This window comes from Leucopleurus acutus (genome assembly GCF_964270905.1).
Source record: "Leucopleurus acutus genome assembly, chromosome: 7".
In the NCBI taxonomy this organism is placed as follows: Eukaryota; Metazoa; Chordata; class Mammalia; order Artiodactyla; family Delphinidae; genus Leucopleurus; species Leucopleurus acutus.
The window spans coordinates 69,390,683-69,414,086 of NC_139150.1; the positions used below are offsets into that span (position 1 = coordinate 69,390,683).

At 38.6% G+C, this 23,404-nt stretch overlaps 1 protein-coding gene across 3 annotated transcripts in view; it reads right to left on the reverse strand.

Annotated features, from left to right (window-relative positions):
- MLLT3 (MLLT3 super elongation complex subunit) overlaps positions 1 to 16,172 on the reverse strand; it is a gene marked incomplete at its 5' end in the record, with an annotated part of 259,908 nt that extends 243,736 nt beyond the window's left edge. The window contains one exon of one of the 3 annotated variants that reach the window (XM_082843269.1): positions 16,061 to 16,172. In XM_082843269.1, coding sequence (XP_082699395.1) covers positions 16,061 to 16,157 — 97 coding nt within the window. Of the gene's footprint in view, positions 1 to 15,785; positions 16,027 to 16,060 lie in introns of those variants that run through there. The other 2 variants (XM_082843268.1, XM_082843267.1) reach the window with 2 other exon arrangements.
- Between the last annotated feature and the right edge of the window lie 7,232 nt (positions 16,173 to 23,404).

Genomic DNA, 23,404 nt, shown 5'->3' on the forward strand with positions numbered 1-23,404 from the left:
TTTTTTGTGTGTAGACAACCTTAATAACTTTTAAATACTGGCTACACAAGATAAACTTCAGATGGCTATCACTTCTTTAAAGCTACTTGTAAAAACTACTGGAAAACTTTTTAGCTATTCAAGGACCAGTACTGAACTAAAAAAGAAAAGGCAAACCATTTAGTCATTGCTATAAACTGTTGAGCCACAGAGCTTTGGTTCTATCAGTGAAGACTGCAGAATTCATACCATTTTTATATGACCTAAAACAAGTTTAAATTAATTTTTATAAAAGAAACAAACTCAATTCCTTAAGGATTACAAGTTTCCACCTAAAACCACTGACACTGTTTAAAACAAACAAAAATGCTCTCTCATCATATATCATCATTCATTTATTTATCAATATATCCGAGATGCCTACTCCTAAATTCTTCTCTATTTAGCCTATGGAAAACAGGTATTTCAGACTTCTAACTAATCAGGACTTACAGATATTTATTTTAAATAGAAATTCAACATTCTCCATAAACTAATTTTGTGAAGAATGTGAATAAGGGAAACAAAGTAATCAAATCAGTGACCCAACAAAGTTATGTTATCACTCTGGTTAATAACCACAGGGTCTCACGAGAAACTCCAAAATAATTTTAAACTAAGTTATGTAGGAACAGGCATGACTGCAGCATTCCCCATTTCAATATTTACAGTGTATAAGTAAATGTATTGTTTTATTTAAGTTTGCATAAAAAACAATTTTTTTCTAAAAAGCAATCTTAATCCAGTATTTAATATATAATTCCAATCCTGTGTGCTTCTACAAAGGTTTGACCCAAAACAATTTTAGTTAAATTTTAGGTTAATATACATTTATGCCACATGCCACAGCTAAGAGATAATGATTATAAAAATACCTGATATACTTTCTGATTATAATAGATCCTATCATTTTACACTATCTCAATTAGGAGAAATATGGCTTCAATTACTTAACATTTGGAAATGACTACTAGGTGTAGGTTCCCTAAAGGAGGAGAATTAAAACAAACAAAAAACACCCATTAACTAAAATAGACACACAGGGCTTCCTGGGTGGCACACTGGTTAAGAATCCACCTGCCAATGCAAGTGACACGGGTTCGAGCCCTGGTCCGGGAAGATCCCACATGCCGCAGAGCAACTAAGCCCATGTGCCACAACTACTGAACCTGCGCTCCACAGCCTGCGAGCCACAACTACTGAGCCCGCGTGCCACAACTACTGAAGCCCGCGCACCTAGAGCCTGTGCTCCACGACAAGAGAAGCCACCGCAATGAGAAGCCCGTGCACCGCAGCAAAGAGTAGCCCTCACTCGCCGCAACTAGAGAAAGCCCACACGCAGCAACGAAGACCCAATGCAGCCAAAAATAAATTAAATAAGTTTTTTTTAAATTGATACCACCTTTTAAAAAAATAATAATAAAATAAAAATAAAATATACACACAAATGAGTACTCCTGAATTGACATATATATGAATGTCTTACTTGTTTTAAAAAGTAAACCTCAAATACTGGGTTAATATGAGTCACTTTCAGGGATTTAAGCCATAAATTCTTCAAATAAAATCAAATAAATTGGTTTGCAAGTAATTAACGATGGGACTTCAATAATGTAAAACTATCTCTGTATATTCTCGATGGCTCGGGAACTTAACAGGTTACGTTCAATATAACACACTTAGTGGGTCTTGGAGCCCACTGCCTGTAAAAATCTCCCATGGAGATTCCAGACCACCCATTGAAAACAGTACAACATTACTGCCTCCAGCAAGAAGCTGCTACATAGGACTGGTGATTCAAGTCTTTTAAATACTATTTTATTGAGGGATTGTGGGAGGTGGGGGGAGGGGGAGAAGGGGGATTCATGAGTGGATGGGGAGGAAAACTCAGACACAGAAAAAACAGTAATTTCTGAAGCAGAGGTTCCTACGTTACCCCCCCTTCCTTATGCCAGGCACCCCCTTTTTAAACAGCTACATAAACAAAGTAATAAGTGCTCAGTTTCAGAGAGAATTACATTATCCTCCATTTGAACAGGCTAGAAAGTACTTTTATTTGAAAAGCTGCTTCTCCTCTGCTGTAAACAGTTTTACTCGGCACCAATTTCAGACAAGAGAAGATGGCTAGGGAGATGGGAGGTGGAGTCGGGAAAAATTCACTCAGTGTCTTTCAATGCCTTCAATAGTTGATCCAATAAAGATCCCTCAGAGAAAACTTTAAGTCTATTTTTTTCCTCCATGTAAGCAAATCATACAGGAGGGCTTTCTTTTCTAGGGTACTGCACCCTGTCTCTTTAAATTCCAGGCCTGCCCCATTTCCCACGCATTCAATGAAAGCAACACGTTTGCTGGCCTCCAGCCCACAATGTCAAGTAGTTTTCTTGCTATTGAATTTCAAGATTATTCTTTTGGATCATTTGCCCTTTAGTTTTAAGCACGCCAAAGCAAAAATAATGTCTTTCTACAATAACATAAAGAAAACTCTGAGGTCTTTACAAGTAGAGAACACCTTGTCCTTTAGTTCCCCTTTCACTGCAAAATATGCTCCCACTCTATATGCTCCAAATAAGAGCCAGTTACACATTATCTTAGTCGACCACAGCTTTGTCTGTCCTATAATAAAATTCTATGAGCATATTTATTTAATTTAGTGCCAAATTGGGAAGCTCTAACAATCTGCAATATTCTAACCAAGTCTTCATATTTTTCAAACTCTCACCTCTTCAGCTTGGTCCCCTGAGTATTCGTTTAAAACAGGTTTTAAAACAATTACTTTATTTTCTATATCTGCAGTTAAGACATCTACATAAGTTAATTTAATAAGAACAACAGCAAGCAAATATGGTGAGTTGTAATCAAGGTGCCAAAGAGGATATTTTCCTCATTCTCATACACACATTAATCCTGAAGAAAGGAATCCAGGCAACTATGAATCCCATTTAGCATTCTCAAAAGGAATAGAAATAGTTAAGTAAAGATTTATCAGCAGAACTAAATTAAAGCCCATGAAATATGTTATTCCAAATGCTACCCAACAGAACTAAAGTGGCAACCTTATTCAAGTAGCAAATAAAGAAATGCTCAGATTACAAACATCAATTTTTATATTTTATATTCTAAGGCAGAATTAATCTGGCTAATTATAACTTATGAATTTTGTAAAAGCATCTAATGCTAAAGGGAAAACAGATTTGTTTTTATTTGACATATAGTTTTGCTATGCATCTGAGCATAGTACACTTCTAATGCTTATTTCTTAATGTTAAAATAAAGACAGATGTTTTCCCATTAATCATAATATAATGTACTTAATCACATAAACTTTAGATTGCAAAGAGACCTTTTAAGACAACTAAAATTAACTCCCTCGTTTTGCAGAAATTATTTCTGTTAATTGTGTTTAAGAAATATTCATATCAATCTATCTGCATTGTATATAAAAAATGAAAATTAAAATGTAATTTCATGTTTTAACTTCCAGTTATTTTTGTAGCCTATATATAAAACAGTATTGAAACCACTTTAATGCTAAATATTATTTGTGTTTATGTAATTATGCATCAATTCTCCATCCAAAAAGGACTACTTATTTCCCTGCCCCAAACATTATTTTTGCCTTGGTTTTGGTAGTTATTTTTTAACTTTTTATTTCTCAAAAGTTAATGTTTAACTTCCAAATTATATACAAAGACTCACAAGCTAGAAGTGGATCTTTATTTCCAACTATAGACCCCATTTATTCCTAACACTATCACCATATATCTAAACATAATAAGAGTCCTTTCATTTGTAGACAATTTTTAAAGTCAGATGTAGGCTCTGGAAATTTTTCTACCACTACACATCAAGATAAACATATTAATCAACAAAGGTATACTTATCAAAACTCCACAGGTAAGAAAGGTCAAAACTTCTCAAAACATTCCTAAGTACTCCAAAAATGTATGCTGTACTGAAATATTAAACACAGTTGTCCTTCTGTTACAAAGAAAAATTTTTGTGTGTCATGTACGTACAAGTCAGGTTAATCTGATTAATTTTACACCTTAACACAACATTAATTGTCAAGAAAGGTAACATGATTTACATCCTTCTCTTTAAAGTTTACAATAAACCTATGAAATATTTATGCATATATTCATAGTAATATTAAAAGAAAACACTAATAATGACATGGTGGTTAAATTTCAAATAACAAAATGTGAAAATGTTCCTTGGGGAAGACATTCCTGTTTATGTTCCAAATGAGGTTACGTTTTTAAAAAACTAAAAAGTTTATTATAAACACATCCTTATGTACATTTAAGTATCTAGTTTAACTTTCACATAAGTAATATGTAGCATTCAAGGAAGCTTGAAAAATCCAACAAATTTTACTGATGACAAGAATTTCCTGACATCCCACCTCCCAGAGATAACTTCTGTAACACTGTGTGAAGTATTTTCTTCCCATCTTTTCACTGATGTATTTTTATCTGTCATACAATTCTCCAAATGTGGGTAAAGATGAACAACTCTGAACAGTCTGGTATAAAGAAAATGGACTAAATCCTACTAAAATCAATGATCATGATAAATCAAAAAAAAGAGACTCCACAGAAAGATATTAAGTAGCATTAACTACGAACTACTGTGCAGCCTTTACAACATAAGTATATTCTCATTTATTTGCTGCTCTCTTTAAAATGTTTGCATTTGAGTATTTTTGTATAAGTTAAATCCTTGGCTCTAGTCAGTCACTTGACAATTCCCTTTAACAAGTTGTAATGATAACAAGAATTATTTTTCTTTAGCCTAAAAGTTATGCAGCATGCTGCAAGTAAAGACTGAAAGTGTACTTGCTTTTCAAGGCAACTTCAATTAAGCATCTGAATTATTAAACAGAAAACCCTGCAAGTATGTTGAGTGATCAAAGATTTGACATACTTTCTTCTAACCTGTTCACATGATAATTTAAGCCCAAGTCCCCAGTTATTATTCTATTGATAACAGAAACACTAATAGTTATGTGAAACATGATACTTCAAAAAAGCAAAACAAGTGACAAAATTTCAAGGTCTGGCCTATGTTATATGAAATTAAAAAAAAAAAAAAAGTCAGTCAACTTTCAAGAAAAAAACACAGTGATCTAATGACCTGGTCAAGAGCCACATTTGAAGAAGTTGTTTCAAATAAACACAGAGTCTCATGAGTTCTTGGACTGCTCCAACCTACAAAAAGTAGTTGATAGTTGATATAAATGGCACCAATATAGTCAGAAAGTAACTTTTCATAACCAAAACTTAACCTACTTGGTGAATTACCCATGTTATCTTCTATTTCTCTGATATTCAACAAGTCTTTTACCCATTCCACTGTTCACACACCATTTAAATGGTAAAATTCCACTATACTGAAGTTCATATCAACATTTTGTTTTTTTTTTCAAAAAATCCTTGTCCAAATTACTACATTTATGAAAAGTGAGCAAACACATGAGCACATGCCTATTGCCTAACATGATAACCAATATACAGTTGATATGTAATAAGTGGTAGTTATTTCATCATTATAAAAACACTAGATCAATGACACACTCAGAATTTATCCTTTTTTAAAAACTAAGGAAAAATAATATTTCAGAGCTGGAAAAGCCCAAACACAGAGCTTACTCAGTCCAAACACATCCCTTTTGCCTCCCAGGCCAGAGCCTTTCCTGCTGCACTGCTAAATACTGCTCGTACCAGTTACTGGAATAAATCTGACTCCTATTTTTAAAGGTAAAAGGCTAGTTGTATTTCATGGATTAAGTAGTAAAAAAATGATCGACCTGTCCAAGTTGCTCAAATTTGTGTCCAGCTTTTAAACAAGCACTTGGAGTAGGTAAGAAAGAATAAGGGAGGAAAGATAGAAGAGGAGAAAAATTCATTTTTGCCTATAATAAGCTAAAACCCATTCTAGAAAATGTGATTCTCAGCGGACACAATGTTTCCTGCTGAATTCAAGTGGTGGTTCTGTTTATACAAAGCCAGTTATTAGAGGTACAGAAGAAATAAGTTTCAGAAGACAGAGTAATAATTTATCACTTAGAAAAGGGGATGCTTAAATCAGGATTCTCAAACTCTTTCTGACTTGTGATATCCTCTTTGATGTTATACTTTTGCCCAAAAGGTCTACTGTCTATAGACTACATTGATGAAAGGTATGAGTACTATCCACAGTGATGCTATACGCCCCATCTCCTTGGATGTGTAACTCTAATGCAACACAGCAGGAACAATAGATATGTACACAAGGAGAGGTGAGTGCTGGACTGGCTGAAACATGTAATGCGTGCCTGGTGCTCCATATGATGAGGAAAGTAGCTGCCCACTGCTCTGTGCTACTTGTGGGCACAGGTAGGAAAAGTCATAAAACAACCATGATAAGACAATCTGGAGCTATGTCAACATTTTGCATAACCTATCCCACTAAAAGCAACCAAATCCCAATAGCCTGACTCTCTGTTTTTCAATAACAGTCAGTACAAAACAGCTGCTTATATTATAGGAACAAGGAGAGAACTCAAACGAAAAAAAACATTTTGTAAAATAGAAGAATATTTCTTCAACACAAAGAAAGCTTTCATTATGCAGCAACTCGTATGAATGGAGTATTTCGGGTAAAAGGTATGGATGACATGAAGTCTACAATGAACCTTGTTTTTAAACACTCAAAATGTTATAAATGCTTACCAAAATAAATAGACACCTGGAATAATCTGACGTTAATCTTCCCCAACACCACCCTGAGAGGAAAGGGGAAGGAGAGCATAAAACCTATCTGTAAAAATTAAAGGCATCATGCTGACTAAATTTACATCCAGAAACATTAAGAAGAAAGTAAATCTCTACTGTCTAGGCCACTGTTATTATATTAATATTTTAGGAAATTGTTAATGTATATTTTGCTTTTAAAAATCAATACATGCACATAACATTTGGCCTGGTATTGATGGGAAAATAACCAACTAATGATTTCTGCTGGAAAGGAACAAAGAAAAAAATTCATGTTTGGCAAAATTAAATATATTAAAATTTATTTGGCCCTGAGAATATCAATCTTCTAACATGGGTAGTAACTAATTAAATTCAACTGATCATCTTTATAATCACTTATGAGCATTATTTTAAATAAATGGCCCTCAGAATTAAGTTCAAGACAAGTCATAATTTTCTTTCATAAAAAAATGATGGTGCCTTGATTTTATCCAAAAAGTTAATCGTTAACTACTACATACCAACTAAATCACACCCAGATGCTAGCCTTATCTTTTTAGAAATTCCATGATAAACGGAATTGAGGCCTTCTTCAGGCCTCAGTCACTACAAACGTAACACACTTAAGTTAAAAGGATTAGGTCATGCAACATTATTTCTTAACACAATGTTCTGCATCCTTCAAGGAACTGCAATCTTATGATGGAGGGGGTACAACATATCAGGGAATACCTACCATTCCATCACAATTTTTCCTAATGATTTAATCTCAAAGGAAAATCTTCAATTAATCCATAAAATGAATTTGATTTTGCCTGAAAGCAGCTAGAGAACCTCTTCCTTTTAAACAGTACCTACCATGGTTACCACCACTTAATTAAGTCCTAGATCATGTCTACAAAAGCGGTTATGGCTGAACATGTGTCTGCTAATATAAGTGAATAATTACTCAGTGTTTCAAAAGTAAACATTTACCACCATTTATTACTAGTTATCTTTGCACCAGCATACTTGTGACCATTGTGTCTACATGCAAGATCACTTCACATTTCTAGGCTTCCGATTAAAAGTAAAATGAGAGGGTAAACAAAGATGAAGAATCTCAAGTGTCCTTTCCAGCTCTGAAAGACACAAGCACACTGAAGGCAGGGACCTCCTCTTTCTGTTATTTACATCTCCCCCAGTCCTTTCACTGTATCCTACACATATGAAGCCTATTGGTTAAGCACATTACCATGCCCACAAATTATATTCTTCAACAAAACCCCAAAACCAGACAGGAAAACAAAATAAAACAGATCAATTTGACAAAATTAAAAACTTATGTATGACAAAAAGATACCATACATTAGGCTACAAGAAACAGAAACAAAAATGGGACAAGATGTTTTCCACACAAGTAACAAAGGATTAACATCCCACAGATAAGAAAAAGACAAACATCCCAATCTTCTTTTTTTTTTTAAGACAAAGGATATAAAGAGAAGTCAATACAGAGGAAATCTAAATGGTCAGTAAACATATAGAAAATGTTTAACCCCGTTAGGAAGCAGAGAAATGCCAATAAAAACAAAAAGACACCGTATTTCAACTAATATCAAAAATAACAAATCTTAAAATATCCTACATTGGCAAAGATGTAGAGAAAATGATACTCATTCCCTGACAGAGTATGAACTGTCACAACTACTTTGTGGAGCAATCTGACAATGTCTAATGCAAATGGAAACACACACACAACTGGTATTCTAGGCCTATATCCAAAATCTTTTTCATTCGTACAAGGTAACAAGTACAAAGATATTCACTGCACAGAACAGAAAATGACCTATATAGTCCTTAACAGAAGAACAGAAACGTAAGCATAGAACATACTCCTACAACAAAATACTAAGCAGAAAAAATTAAAGGGAATGAGTTGGCTCTCTAAAGATGAAATGGCAAAAGGTTCAAAAACATATTGAGTACGGGGAAAAGCAAGATGCAAAATTATTTACTCAGGAAATGTTCTGGAATTAAATAGTAATTGTTGCACAATCTTATGAATATATTGAAAAAACACTGAATTTTACACTTTAAAGGGGTGAATTTTATGGTATATGAGTTATATCTCAGTTGAAAAAAAAGATTCACCCGGTATGATACTTTTCATGAAGATTTTAAGACACAATATACTACTACCTGTAGCAATATAAATGTGCAAATGTACATAAATAGATGGGGAAAAGGCTGAAGAGTTGGAAGAAAAGGTTGGGAAATATTTAAACACTTGAGCCACATCTATAATACTTGATTCCCTAAAAATCAACAAGGAATCAAACATGATAAAATGCAAACATCTGTTCATTCTTGGCAGTGGGGATCTGAATGTTTGCTCTATCATTCTTCCCTTTGTATTTTCCTATACGCCCCCCCCCTTTTTTTTCCAGAAATACGAAAAGGGCACAAAACAAGCATATTACAAACAGCAATGGTAAATATATAAACACATAAAGATACGTGGCATTACTAATCAAATAAATGCAAATAAAAATGAGGTATCATTTCATGCAGCAGACTGGCAAAGATAAAAAAAAAAATCTTTTAATCCCCAGTATTGGCAACCACGTGGGGAAATGGGCAGTCTCCCAACTCCTAGGGAAGTATAAACTGGTACAATCTTTTTGAAGGGAAGTTTGGTAATGAATATCAAAATGTAAAATCTATATACATAAGGAAATTATTGGAAAAACCATTAAAATGAATATCTAGGATGTTCATCATAGCATTATTCATAACAAATTAAAACTAAGAACAATATAAATGTTCAAATAAATAAATCTATATTTAATGTGATACCATCAAATTCAGCTTTAAAAAGATATCCTACCACATAACATGAGGGTAGGAATACTCATCTGTGTTTCATCCCCAACTCCTAGAAGTATTCTAGACACATAATAGGAGCTCCAAAAAACACTTGTTGAATGAATTAATGTTAATTAAAGTTAATTTATATTTGTGTGTATACATAAATATAAAAAGATGCCTACCAAAATATTAATTATGGTTATCTATGAAGAATTTTCAGGTAACTCCTTCTTTATATTTCTATGGTTTGGTTTTTCTACAGTGAACACATATGTATAAATTAGAAAATACAATTTTCATTTGCATGTAAAAAAATTAATGTTTGCATTCTTCATAAAAGCTGAATTGTACAACTGTGCAATGTAATTTCTCAATTTCTATGATCTATAACATAACAAAAACTTGTCAATTACCTGTAATATCATCAGTGGGAAATTATTTATGCAAAAACTCTTTTCAGACAAATCATATTCCCAAAAGTGAATACAGCACTACAAACAAAATAAGGAGAACCACAAAATACAAGAGAATAGAAGATTAAAGCATTAAAATATACATTATGAGGAAAAGAAAGAAGTAAAGACACTCTGGCCACACACACACAAAATAAAATGTTTTAAAAGAATATTAATTTGTATCACTGAGACAAGAGAACCTCTCCTTCTACATGTTAGCTGCTTCACTGAGTAGTAAAAACATAAAAACAAAAAGAAAGTATAAAAACCAAGGGGAAAAAACCCACAGAATTCTATATTATTTCCATTAGGACAGTGTGAAACATTGTTTTAGAGATCAAAAATATCCTAAAGTCTAGACAATAAAGATTAAAGTCCAGTAAATTCAGTAACATATCGAGTCCTTGCTTAATTACATAATTGCTATAATTGTGTTTAAAAATTCCCCCCCATTGCCAAATATCTAAACTTTCCAAGTTCTCTTTTGAAGACTTAAGTCACTAAGAGATAAAAAACAAAAAAAGCTCCACATCTTAGAACTGTAAAATCTGTGTTAAGTAGTGGGGATCATCTGTAATAGATGACCGGGAAAAGAGCTAAAGGGCTAAGGTTGATCCATAGAAGACCATTAGAAGGAAATGTCAAAGAACAAAGGAACAAAAAATCTTTAAAGAAAAATTATGAAACCAATGGATCCCCCTGCCCTATCTACCTCCCAGAGGTACTTCTACAGAGGGTTACCTAAAATTATAGATGTAAAAGGCTTCTGCACCATAAAACGGACAGTAATGTTAACTGTAAAATATAGCCAGTAAAACCAAGTTTGGATTTTCCTTTTAGGAAAAAAAATCACTAGATAATTGTTACACTGGAATTTAACCATGCAAATACCTTGGAAGATTTATCTTTTCTCTTTCCAGGAAATGGGTTTGTTTGTTTTTTTGCGGTACACGGACCTCTCACTGTGTGGCCTCTGCCGTTGCGGAGCACAGGCTCCGGACGCGCAGGCTCAGCGGCCATGGCTCACGGGCCCAGCCGCTCCACAGCATGTGGGATCTTCCCGGACCGGGGCACGAACCCGTGTCCCCTGCATCAGCAGGCGGACTCTCAACCACTGCGCCACCAAGGAAGCCCAAGTATTTTTATTAGCAACAATAATAATGGTTACAAAGAAAATTAGCTTCCACATAACAGGGCAGTTTATCTGTGCCAAGTTGTAAGTTGAATATTTTATATTAGAGGTTCTCCGTGAACAAGTCTGGGGACCCCAGGATGCCCAAAATCTTTTCCAGGAACTGGCAAAATTAAAGCTATTTTCATAACAACTCTAAGACACTATTTGCCATTTTTACTCTCATTCTCTCCTGAGTGTACAGTGGAGTTTTCCAGAGGCTACATGATGTGTGATATCACAACAGACTGAATATAAAAGACATAAGCAGACCCAGTTGTCTTCTATTAAGCAAAATGTTAAAGAGATTTGCACACACACACAAAAATAAATGATGCCACTCTTCTCACTCTTCTTTATGTTGTAGAAAATTTTTCATTAAAATAGTATTTATGTGCTAACCTAATAGGTTGATGGTTGTTATCTTTAAACAAATTAATAAGTAATTTGTTCAAACTATTTCTGGTTAAGTTTGAATACAGTCAATATTAATAGATACAATTTGCATAGAAATTCCTAACCCTAATTATCACTGGGCAATGATATCTACCCAAGACAGTTCAAGGTCACTTTTAGAGAGCTACGTGGTTTATCCCTCTCTGAAAGGCGTAGTGTATATTGGGACTTTACTCTTGTTTTTTCATCTTAAAAAGTAATAAGTGCTCATTGGAATGCTTTAAATGTAAAGAATTAACATTTATTTTAAAAAATCAAACACTACAAAAAAAAAAACTCCTCATCACCACCAATACCATAGCATCCACTAAAGAAAACTATTAGTAAAAGTTTGGTGCCCATTCATGCAGAATTTATTTATTTACACACACATACTTTTTATCTGTATAAACACATTTTTTAAATGGGATCACAGTGATTTAGCTACTTGCCTTATTTCACCTACCATCTCTTGAAGATCTTTCTTTATCTACAAATAGATTTACCCTCTTTTTTAATAGATTACCATAATCTAACTGTACCCAGTTGAGGTCCCTTCTATGGCTTGCTTCCAAATGTTTGCTATCAAAATAGAGTCACAAAAAATATGCTGTAACTTTGTGGATTTGTGACCCCATATCTGTTGGAAAATACCTATAAGTAAAATTGCTGGGCTGATGTGTATAAACATTTAAAATCTTAATAGATTTTGCCAAATGCCCTCCAAAATGTCCGTGCCCAATTTACATTCTCACTAACCGCACATGAGGTTTTCTCCAGCAATTCAGCTTTTTAATTGGTGAATTATACTTTATGTTGCTTCAAAATGTCAAGTTGTAAAACTGTTCTCACTGGTCATCTTAATTCCATACAGAACTCTACATAAATCTCAGAAGACTCACTGAATGTGTCAGTAGAGTCACCCATCTTTGTTTTTTCCATAAACCTTTTAAATACCTCAGGAGAGAAAATACTTCAGGTGCACATCGTATTTTCAACTAGTAACCCCTCAAATTTTAGATACTCTGATAAAAAGTTATTCAAATTATTTCGGAAAACTATTTAACACAAATCAGAACTACACAGTAAAGCTGGGCTCAAACACTTAAATCAAAGGAAAGTTATAAGTGTAAATTTATCATGCTTTATCTGCCCACTCAAAGGACTAAGGCTACAAATAAAAAGCTATCAAATCATACCAGTAGCCAAATGAGCTTACAGAAAATAATAAGCAACAGATTTCATATCATAAATGTCAATGGAACAGACTGCAATAGTAAGGATGGCAATAATTGGAAAGAAAGTTCACTCAAATTCACACCATGCTGAAAATGAAAACATTAATATTTTAAATGAAATGTTTTGAATATGACTGCATTTCAGTCATATCAGACTATTATAAATCTTTGATACTAATAAATAAAATATAGTCTTTTTTTGCAAGTAGATAGTTTTACAATGCATTATAGTTTGACCTGCCGATTCTGTAATGGCTAATGGCTATTCCAGTCTTCACTATTTCATCAAAATCTTCTTTTAGAACTTTGTGCTAGTAGTTTTAAATTGAAACTGTCTTTAGGACAGAATAAAACCTTATTAATTCAAGTCCAATTAGCTCAATTCTGAAACTGTATACATAATTCTCACTGGGCAACAAGTTGAACTTTCTGTAATTTCCTCCTCTACAAGTTCTCATAATATTACTGTGAAATAAAGGAAATCAACCTGAAAATCAATTCGCTTTTCCAAACCAAAGATTTATGAAACTAAGATCTCATCCATTTTTGTGGCTTGAGCAGTTCATCCTCAGATCTAAGCCCACTTCTGTTTATCAACTACCGTATATATTGAAAGTGATTTAAATTGTCATTATTAATAGCCATTTACAGTTTACAGTATGTGCATTTCTTGTAACTCAGATTTTTCACAAAACCATTTTTGCAGTTTCTCCCATTTGCAATCCTCCTGTTTATAGTCCATAATATCAAAAATATAACACCTTAAAAAAGTATGGAAGTAGACTTAGAAATGCCTGGCATTCTTATTCTGTATTTATTCTTATCATTTCGAAAGACCTTATAAGCCAAAAAATAAGTCCCAGGATTAAGTGGAATGTTTGGTGTTACCTTAATTTACAACTAACTATTCCCAATGAACAGAGAAACCTTCTCTTGCAATCTGAATCATGTGTAATTACAGTATGACAAGGTCTCTCCTGGGCTATGTAAGCTGGCATTTTTCCCAGGACTTGTCACATCATGGGAAGCACACATACAAATAAAAATCCAAAAATAAACATTTTGAAACAATGGCTTATAGGCTACATAAAGAAACTCCACAGTTGAGAATAAAAATTGAAGAGCCCAACCAACAAGCAGACATCTCTCACTACAGGCGTCTGAGAAGACATCAGTGTTATCAAGCCACTTACCACACCTAGCAACAAAACTCCCAGGTGTGGACTGTACAGACAGCACTCTCAGGTACCCTCAGGCTGGACAGAAAATCATTAAGTATGGGAAATAAAAGGAAACGTCACCACACACACCCACTGAAGCAGAGAAACAGTGGTGAAATATGGAGAGGTTGATCATCTTTAATTTCATAATGCCAATTTGTTCATTGTTAAGGTGCCTAAACAAAGTTATCTTAAAAGCTACATCTCCAGCCAGCGGGCTTAGTTTTCCTAACATAATAAATATTGCTTTTGTTGTTGTTGTTGTTAAGGGTATTTCACCTTGAAATGTACAACAGCAAGTAGTTGTAACAGTGTGTACAAAGGATCTTAGAAGGTGGTTTCTTTTGTTTAAACTCCTCTGCTGTGGCTCTATGGACACATGGAAAAGGGAAAGCGAGATTCCAAAAAGCATCAGACCCAACCTCACATAATGACAGAAACTTGACAATACTCATCTTCATTACAGTTCGGAGGAAAATTTAAGTATAATATCTCTGGCTATATTCTGATATAAAATGCTAACAAAATCTAAATGTTATTTCCGATAGACCATGCATACCCCTACCCCTCTATTAGATGGTGGATTCATTTATTAACCATCCAGCAAAGCACATCAAATTCAACTGTTTGAGTTTTCAAGAGCAGCTATAAAACAAACCACTATAGGCAAAACATACAACCCTAAGTCCCATTACAAGAGCTCTGGAAACAAAAATAAGCATTAACATAAACCTCTGCCACCTCTAAGGCACAGAGCATTTCTCCTTTCTTTATTCAAGCCCCTGAATGTTCAATAATTTCCACGTAGCTCTAAGCAGATGGATTTATTATGATGTTAAGCTAAGAAACTGCAGGAGTTCTAGATGCCAATAAAGATTACGGATCAAATGGAAGATAACTACTAACCATTGTGTCGACTTAGATAAATAAACCTGCTCACAAACAAAGCACCTTATTGTATTTGTACTGTTACCTCCACTAATCCAACTAAAACAACCAGACAGTAGCTTTCCAGAGGCTGAAGGGAACAGAAATGGAGATTTCTCAAACCCTCTTTAAATTTCTTGTAAAATAACACTCTGTTCCTCTTTTTTAAAACTGTCCTTTATGGAAAATGTTTGGGACCGCAGAGGCTGAGCAGAATTATGCAAACCAGACACCAAGGCTAAAAACCAAGGTGAGGAAGGAATGAAGCAAAAGGCAAGACAACACCGTTGCTCTGAAACTTAGCTTCGACCTTTGCAGGGACTCTTCCCTGCAGATCACATGGGGCAGACACTTCTGAACGCTGCTCAAAATCGAATGAGCAACCAAGTGCCATCGGGGAGCCAGGGACCAGTAAGTGCCCCCCCCAAAACCGAACATAAAATCCTGACAGTGGGAGATCGGGGTGGCTAACCCACAAAGAGAAAAGTCTATGACAACTGGTACCTAAAGCCTCATACACAGGGAAGAAAGCAGAGAAGACCCTAAAGACAGGCGACTTCTCAAGAGGGAACAATAAGTACATCCCATGCATCCTCTGCTAACAACACAGGTAAATCTCAATTTCTCCAGGTTTAAAAAAAAAAGGCGCAAGCTGTTTATTCCCTCCAGCCCCGCTCCCCACGCCTCCAAACCCAACAACTAATTGCACCTTCCCCGCAGAACCCGCGGCTAACCCCAGAGGACCGGTGAGGGCTGGCTTGGGATGAATAAACACTCGACACCTGACAGTCCTTTCTCTGCGGTGACTTTCACGGAGCCGAAGTGGCGCGCGCGCGGGCGGGAGCGGGGACCTGGCCAGCGCGGCGCCGCGCACCCCGGTCCCGAGCTACGCCAGCGAGCGCGACGCGGGGGGCGGGGAGAGGGGCAGGGGGACCGCCCGGGCCAAGCGATTGTTTCCTCCTCCAGCAAAGACATTTTTTATCAAGCTCCTTTTGTATTCGAGCCCTACCTCTTTTTGGCCTAGGAAAGCTTTCGTGCAAGTGGAAGACGACTTTCTCCACAAAGTGCTGTATGTTACTGTGCTCCGGCCCGCGCACGAACACCATCCAGTCGTGGGTGAAGCCTTCCACGGTGGGTTTTTTCCTCACCTGGGCGCGGTGCCCCAGCTCCAGCTTCACCTGCACGGCACACTGCGGGCAGGGGGGAGGAGAGACAGCCGTGAACAACAGGAAGGCGACCGTTCGACACTGAACATTGCGCCTGACATTTTTTTTCCTCCTTCTTGAAACGCACATAAAAGGAAACGGCGGTGCCCTCTGCATCCACGTTTCACGCGCGTGGGCGCGCACACCCCACACCCCCAAATACACGCCCCCGGGCCCGCATCCACACCCGCCGGGATTGTAACGGACTGTTACCCCCGATCGGGAAGAGGGGTCTGGTTGTTGGGGGGTAAAGAGGGGCGAGAACCCTCATCCACTACAAGCACGACAACGAATGCATCGGAAACAAATTAGAGACAATTAGGAGGCGATGCCCGGGCGGTTGCCCGGCGTGGGAGGGGAGGTAACTGGGACTCCCGAGGGGGGTTCTGGCGAGCCCCCACCCCGAAAGTGCCGCGGCGACAGGCACACGCCGAAGAAGTCTTTGTGTACGTGTGTGTGTGCGTGCGTGTGGAGCGCTGTGCCAGGCGGAATGGAAACTACAGGCAGCCTCCGCCGATGGGCACAAACTCCCGTGCTCTTACCACGGGGTTCGTGCACAACAAAAGTGAGACGTCGTCATACACACACACGCACGCACACACACACGCCCGCAGGAAAACACGCCGAGGCGTCCATAACTTAAGGCACCCCGCACCCCCCCCCCCAGCGAAAAGCCCCACGCGATCGGCGAGGCCAGCCTAAGAGAGCCCCCGCAACACACTTCCAAGAGCCAAAGTGGCCCCAAAGTACCTCCCACCTCCCCCAAAAAATGAAATTCGGGAAGGCAGGGCGGCGGACGGACAGCCGCCGAGCCCCGACTGCGCACAGCCCGGCGCGGGGGCAAAGTTGCGTGCGGCCCCGCCGCTGTCAGCCCGCACACTCCAGCTCACACTCGCGCGCCGCGGAGAACGCACCATCGTAGCGGCCGGCGAGGCTGCTCGCCGCGTCCCCGGACTGTGCCCGCGGCTCCCGGCGGCGGCGGCAGCTGAAATATGGCTGAGTTATTATTCGCCTCCTTCCACCGTGTGTGAGTGTGTGTGTGAGTGCGCGCGTGTGAGCGAGAGTGCGCTTCTTGCGATTGCAAAGAGAGGCGAGGAGGGAGGCGCGGGGGGTGGAGGGGCGAGTGTGTGTTAGTGTGTGAGTGTGTATGTGTGTGTGTGTGTGTGTGTGTGTGTGTGCGCGCGCCGGGGGGGGGGAGGGAGGGAGGGGAGCGGAGGCTGAGGGAGAGGCAGCAGCTCCCTGCAAGCCGTACCAACCTTTCTCTAATTGGAACCGCGGAGCGCTGGCGCTGTCTGGGCTGCGGCGGCGGCGGCGGCGGCGCAGGGCGAGGGAGGAAAGGCGGGGGGTGGGGGTCTTTTATTATTATTTTTGTATGTACTTACCGAGCTAGCCATGCCTGGGGGCCCGGAGGTTTGCTGGGGTGTTGTGTGGTACCCCCCTCCCCCGCCCCCCTCAGCTGTAATTCATGAAGAGGCTGCTATGAATGAGAGCGCGCCCAGGAGCGGAGGGTAGATGGCGGACATTCTCTGCCTTTTTCCCCCCGCGTTCGCTTGCTCGCTCGCTCGCTCGCTTATTAAACTCAGCCCCAAAAGCAAAAGCAGCAGCAGCAGCAGCAGCAGCTCCAGGGCCAGAGGATGAGATTCCGGAGCATGCGCCGTGGCGCCTGACACCGGGGCTCCGAGCCTCACGGGGCGGAGGGAAGGCGCGCGGGCGGGGCGGAGCGGGCGGGGAGGCAGAGCGAGCGAGCCAGGGGGAGCTCGAAAGAGCCAATCACCGGCCACCCACCCGAAACCCCGGCAGCCCGCACCGCCACACTGGAACGCCTCGCTTAAAGTAACAGGTTCCTGCTGGGGGGTGGGGGGAAGTAGGGAGAAGGGCGGGGAAGGGGCGCTGGAGTAGGGAGAGCGGCCAGCTGGGGAGCCATCCCAGACCTTGTGTAAACTCCTCTCGCCCTACAATAAAAAACGGATTAAAACTGCTGGAATGTAGCCACTGCCTAGAGCCCCCAGCCGCCGGAGAAGGGGTGTTAAATCAAGTCTTTGGCGTTAGTTAGCACGCTCGGGGGAGGGAGGGGGCTTTCTTTCACTTTCCACCACGTCTTTTTATGGTTTTGTGCTGAAAAGGCAAGAACTCACACCCAAACAAACTTATTTAAAGACAGAGCGAGAGAAATGCCACCCTTACAAACAAGCATCTAAAAGCAGTCGCTGAGACGGTTATAACCGGCAACAATTCCCTGGCCCCCTTCCCCATCCACTCACCCCCGCCCTTCTGCCACTGCCACCGCCACCGAAAATTTTAAAATGAAATGAACAAGAGAGAGAAACTAGAAGGCTAGTTCCTTCCCAGGGAACGCCTCCCGCGTTGGTAATCCCCGGCTGGGATGCACCACAAATTGGTGCCCAGGTGAAAGCGAGATACCTGGGAGTGCTGGGTGCAGACCCTCGGGGACCAGGCTGGGAGTTTTCTTGGGGAGGCTCCCACTCCTGACAGCCTGCTGGGTTGCATAAGAACGTGGCAAATTGTCCTCTAAGGACGCGCGGGGCAACTGGGAGTCTTAAAATAGCAGATAAAGTTAACACTGGCTGTAATGTGCATAAATTGGATTATAATCTTTAGGCGTATTGGTGACAGCCAACGTAATCCATCTCTGGGTATTAATCCTGTTAGGCTCCCGGGTGATAACCAGTCGCAGGAGTGTTCCCAGAGTCGCGCTCCTGCAAAGGTTTCCACTCGGGTTGTACTTGGTCTCGGTGACCGGGGACAGAACAGCGCAGCCACGCGTGGGGCGGGGTAGGAGTACTGACTAGCTTCCTTTAGCAACACAGACAACCTTTAGAAAGGAAACGGATAAGATCTAGACAACTGATTTGAAAGTGAAATATGTGTGTAACTTCGGTTCGTTAAAGAAGGATCCTTGCATCTTCTTTGCCCTCATTCCTTTTTTGCTCTCTTTATCTTCTTCCTTTTCTCCCCTTTTTCCTACCTCCCAACTTCTTTCTGACTCTTTCTCTTGGCTTCATTCTCTTCTCCCTGCCTTCCCTCTTTACTTGCCTCTCTTTTATTTTTTGGCTCAACTTTCTTGCTTTCTTCTTTTCGTTTTGTCCTTCTTCAAACCACGAAAGCAAGTTGTATGGGCCCTTGGATTAAAGAGAGCGATATAGCGGGAAGGAGGTTAGCTGGGGCACCGGGATCCTCGACGTTAATTTGTCAGTTCTCCCAGCTGCTCACGCGAAGATAACCCACATCACATCGGACCGCTTCGGGCCAATTTTAATTTCCAGTGCAAGCCTCCGATTGAAGCGGTTTGAAGCCCTAAAACTGATACTCTGCTCTCTCCCTCCCTCTCCCTTTCTACAACCAAGAAAGCTTCTTTTACCTGTGGACTCCAATTCCTCCCACCCTTTTACTGAATTTAGTATATAATGGAGAGAACAGTTGAAGATAGAAACAGTTTAACCCAAGTCCAAGAGCTTAGATTTTGCAACTGACCCACATGTACATTGATGCGTGTCATCTTGTAGGTGTATGTGTAGTTGTGTCTGTGTGTATAAGGACTAAGTTTACATACACATTGACGAGCTGTGTGTTAGGATCTATGTGAAGGATGGACCTACTCGCTATGCATTATTTAATTTTTAAATAAAATAATCAAACTGGAGAGAAGTCCTTTGGAATAATAAGATAGGAAACTGATGGTTATCTGGATGTGCCATTAATAAAGCCATTTCTTTGGTGCCCTGGTCACATTCATAGGGCTCTGTGTTGCCCTCACCTACTTCCTGTTTCTGCCCAAGCTGGTGAAGTGTATCATGATGGGGTGGGGCTGGAAAGGTCCCTGCTCTGGGGCCACTTGTGCTTTGTTCCTTCTGAATTAAACCTGGAAAATTCCCCCTTTTCCACTGCATTCTTACCATCTTACATGGCCTTGTGCGGGGAAGAATAAAGTAGGAACTTCCTGTATGCCATGATTTAGGGGTGCCAGATAAAGCCCCCTCCCTGAAAAGACCTGCCACATGGCTTACCATTCCTACGGGATACCCTCCTTTCAGGCAAGACACTGAAAGTGACTGCTGGAAAGCAAATGAGGTTCCACATATAAGCGATACCATATGATATTTGTCTTTCTCTGACTTACTACCAGGGGGGAGGGATAAATTGGGAGATTGGGATTGACATATACACACTACTATATATAAAGCAGATAACTAATAAGGACCTACTGTATAGCACAGGGAACTCTACTCAGTACTCTGTAATGACCTATATGGGAAAAGAATATAAAAAAGCAGATATATGTATAACTGATTCACTTTGCTGTACAGGAAACTAACACATTGTAAATCAACTCTACTCCAATAAAAATTTTTAAAAAATAAAGCCATTTCTTATAAAGTGGCAACCATTAGGCAGCGAGTCTAGCTTAGCACATAGATGAAAAAATACCAATCTATTCTTCGTTTGAGTTGACTTCAGGGTTTGGCTAACTTCTTCCAATGCCAACTGGGATGTCTTGGGATTCTCTCTATAACTCGTACTCGCGCTGAGGGACTTATGTCTCCTTTCTGAATTATGTATTTGCTGAATTCGGATTTATTATGGGAGTCACCAATAAGCCAGAGAGTCAGAGAAGGTCTTTTCCCATTATTCCTCCTTTCTCAGAGACTGCTTTAAAAACCGGAGGTGTTAATTCTTTTCTTTCTCCAGACACTGGAAATATAGATTTCGTCAGTAGATGGCGCACAGAGCCCTTCCACGGACGTCCTTACGTGACCTCTTTGCAACAAAAGGACAAGGAGGGGGAAAAAAGGAAAGATAACACAACCATGAATAATGTAGATTCAACTTTTGGGCAAAGGAATTTATGCCAGTGTTTCGATATATTATTTATAGCCTATTCTAACAAACTATTAATTAAAAGGATTCAAAACAGAAATAACAGCAGATTAATTTTGTACCCAGCGCATCTGAAGATCCTTGCACTTTAAGTGAGGTACAAATGTGAAACAACTTTTTGGGTACTTGACAATGTAATTATAGAAAGTATTTTTTTTAATTATAAAAAGGAGTTTGCAAATAAATTTTGAGACAAATTTTTTCAGTTCTAAATACAAAAAAAAATTAAATGGAAGTGATGAAGATAAAACCATTTATTTATACAAAAAGCAATTATCTTACCAAAATTCATGCTGTAGTACTTAGCACAGTGTGAAGCACCATAGGGTTAGTTTTGAGGAGCAGAAAAGAAAAGCAATTGACACCATCATATCGAATAAAATGCTTGATGAAGAATAAAAGAAGACGGTGTCTGGGATGGATATTAACTCCTAAGCATTGCCACCACCACTGCCACTGCCCTACACCATCATTTTGGCTCCAGTCCTTTTATTTGCAATTGGTTTGTTTAGTTAGAAGTTGAGGCCAGTTTGGATGTTTCTAGCACAATATAACTCCTTTAAAGAGTAATTAGGGTGTCAAGGAGCAGTGGTTGCTTCTCAATAGAATTTTACTTACTTGTGATAGATTACTGATGTACAAACTCAAATAATCAAATCAATTAAAATTAACCATTGCTCATTCTTTGCTGTCTGGATTTTGGGGGAAAAGGAAGAATATGCATGGATAAAAAACAGATAATGGGACAGACATAACCAAACATCTTGCAAATATTAGACTCAGAATAATTAAGGATCTTTTTCCATAATAGTGCACTTTTTCTGTGTATTTCACCCATACATTCACTCACCAAAATGATATTTCTCCTATTCCATGTGCCATGCACAGAGTTAATCTCTAAGAATATAAGAATGACAGGGTTCCTGCTGTCACAGAGTTTATGACCCAAGGGAAATGTTTTACCAAAACCATATCTTTTTAAAATTTTTATAATGCCTACATTTGGGATAGAGATGTGTGTCACACATAAGCAAGCAGCATACAAATTTGACACGAACAGCCCAAGGACAAGAAAAAGAGTGGCACAAGATTAGAAGCCCAGGGGCATTGCCCTCAATTCTACCTTTTAATACTTAAAATAAGGTGGGAGGGGAGTAATATCTTTTTTGCAACAGCAGCCAAGGTCTAATTTCTTTTTCCTTGATCTGAAGTGTTTTCCATGTTCACTTTATTGCAGCTCTTTTAAGAAAAAAAAAAAAAATCTCACAATGAAAGAAAGCTTACTAAGCCTTTTCAAGATCATGAGCATATTTTCTCATTTGAGACAGAATCTGTTTCTTATGGAAATTTTTGGTTAAAAATGTTATTTTTTAACATTATATTTAATTCACAGTTCTAGGATAGTGTATTGGGCACCACTGAATAGTACAAATCATTACCACTTTGAAAAAATAATTGCTTTGATACCCAATTAAGCACCTAGTCCAAGACTATTTCCAGAGATAAGAAATACACAAAGCTTTTTTAACCACCAGAGCCTCTTCATGTGTAAATTATTCCCTGAGAGTAATTTAAGCTGTGCACTTATACATTCAGAAGACAAGAATGCCTCCACAATAATAATTTATTAATTTAGTGGGCTGCATCCCTAATTTAATAAATAGCACCTCAAGGCCTGAAAATTAATCAGGGATATTATATAAGACCAACAATATGAAACAAGATAAATATTGGAGGTCAGTTGATATAGTATGATTGAAAATGTCTTCCTAATATATATGAGAATCCCAGTGAAATATTTATAGGTAAAATACATGGTAAATTGAAACTGCTTGCTATAAAACAATCTATCTAAAAAGTAGACCATTTTGCTTTATCTTTATGTATCTCTGGCATCTCTTCAAAGGCTACTGTACAATTTCCTATCTCTCTTTAGATAATGATTGGACCTCCTTGATTTTCAGTGTAAATTCTGTTTTTATATATGATTTCACCTCTCTCATTCACATATTAAGAATGGAGAGTTAAAATAATCACTTTATCCTAAAATCATAAATTATATTTTGCCTTATTTGGTAAAAATGAAAAAATAACATATTAGGCCTATGAACTAAGGTTGACAGGTCAAACTTCAATTAAAACTGCCAGAGAAATTTAGGAAGAAGAAATTACTCCCTTCCATGTATTAAATGGTTTGAGAGTGGTTTGAAAATAATACTAAGCCTCTAAGAAGTGAGTGATTTAGTATTTTC